Source organism: Crocuta crocuta, unplaced genomic scaffold, assembly GCF_008692635.1.
Source record: "Crocuta crocuta isolate KB4526 unplaced genomic scaffold, BGI_CrCroc_1.0 scaffold2677, whole genome shotgun sequence".
In the NCBI taxonomy this organism is placed as follows: Eukaryota; Metazoa; Chordata; class Mammalia; order Carnivora; family Hyaenidae; genus Crocuta; species Crocuta crocuta.
In genome coordinates this window covers 3,920-4,858 of record NW_027532919.1, presented here as the reverse complement: position 1 = coordinate 4,858, position 939 = coordinate 3,920, and the positions used below count along the sequence as shown (strand labels likewise).

Below are 939 nucleotides of genomic sequence, written 5' to 3'. Positions count from 1 at the left end.
TTCTGGCTGGCCTCCCTGCACATCACGGCCGAGCGGGCACTGACTCTGCCGGCCATGGTGGGCCTGGCGGTGGGCGGCGGGCTCCTGCTGCTGGCCATTGCTGCTGTGCTTGTCGCCTATAAGCGCAAGACTCAGGATGCAGACCGCACGCTCAAGCGGCTTCAGCTGCAGATGGACAACCTGGAGTCTCGCGTGGCTCTGGAATGCAAGGAAGGTGCCTGGGACAGGGGTGCAGGGTAGGGCAGGCGGGCTGGGAGGCTCTCTCCCCCACCCCCCTACCCTGCTCCGCTCAGTCTTCCTCCCCGCCCTCCCCAGCCTTCGCTGAGCTGCAGACAGATATTAACGAGCTGACCAACCACATGGACGGGGTACAGATACCGTTCCTGGACTATCGGACCTATGCCGTGCGCGTGCTCTTCCCAGGCATTGAGGCCCATCCGGTGCTCAGGGAGCTGGATGTGAGTCCCCAGCTCGCCTGCTTGCCCCTCCTCCCCTGCCACATGCCATCCCCACTCTCTGAGACTCCTCGTTCCCCCCAGACGCCCCCCAACGTCGAGAAGGCCCTGCGCCTCTTTGGACAGCTGCTGCACAGCCGCGCCTTCCTGCTCACCTTCATCCACACGCTGGAGGCGCAGAGCAGCTTCTCCATGCGCGACCGTGGCACCGTGGCCTCGCTCACCATGGTGGCCCTGCAGAGCCGCCTCGATTACGCCACGGGGCTGCTCAAGCAGCTGCTCGCCGACCTCATAGAGAAGAACCTGGAGAGCAAGAACCACCCGAAGCTGCTATTGCGCAGGTACCCACTGCAGGGCCCTAGCCCCGCCCTCTGCCGGCCCCCCTTCTGCCGCCCCTCCAGGCTGGCTCCCACCTGGGGAGCAGGGGAGGCCCCCCCCCCTGCCAGCTGGCCCAGCGCCCCTTTTGCCCTAGGACCGAGTCAGT

The 939-nt window shown here is 66.2% G+C and overlaps 1 protein-coding gene across 1 annotated transcript in view; it reads left to right on the top strand.

The window, feature by feature from the left end:
- Nucleotides 1–939, top strand: part of PLXNA3 (plexin A3) — an 11,293-nt gene that overhangs the window by 6,700 nt on the left and 3,654 nt on the right. Inside the window, 3 exon segments of the mRNA XM_077745748.1 lie at nucleotides 1–214; nucleotides 316–458; nucleotides 540–796. The exon segment at nucleotides 1–214 is cut by the window's left edge and continues 123 nt beyond it. Of these exon segments, the coding sequence (XP_077601874.1) occupies nucleotides 1–214; nucleotides 316–458; nucleotides 540–796 (614 nt within the window).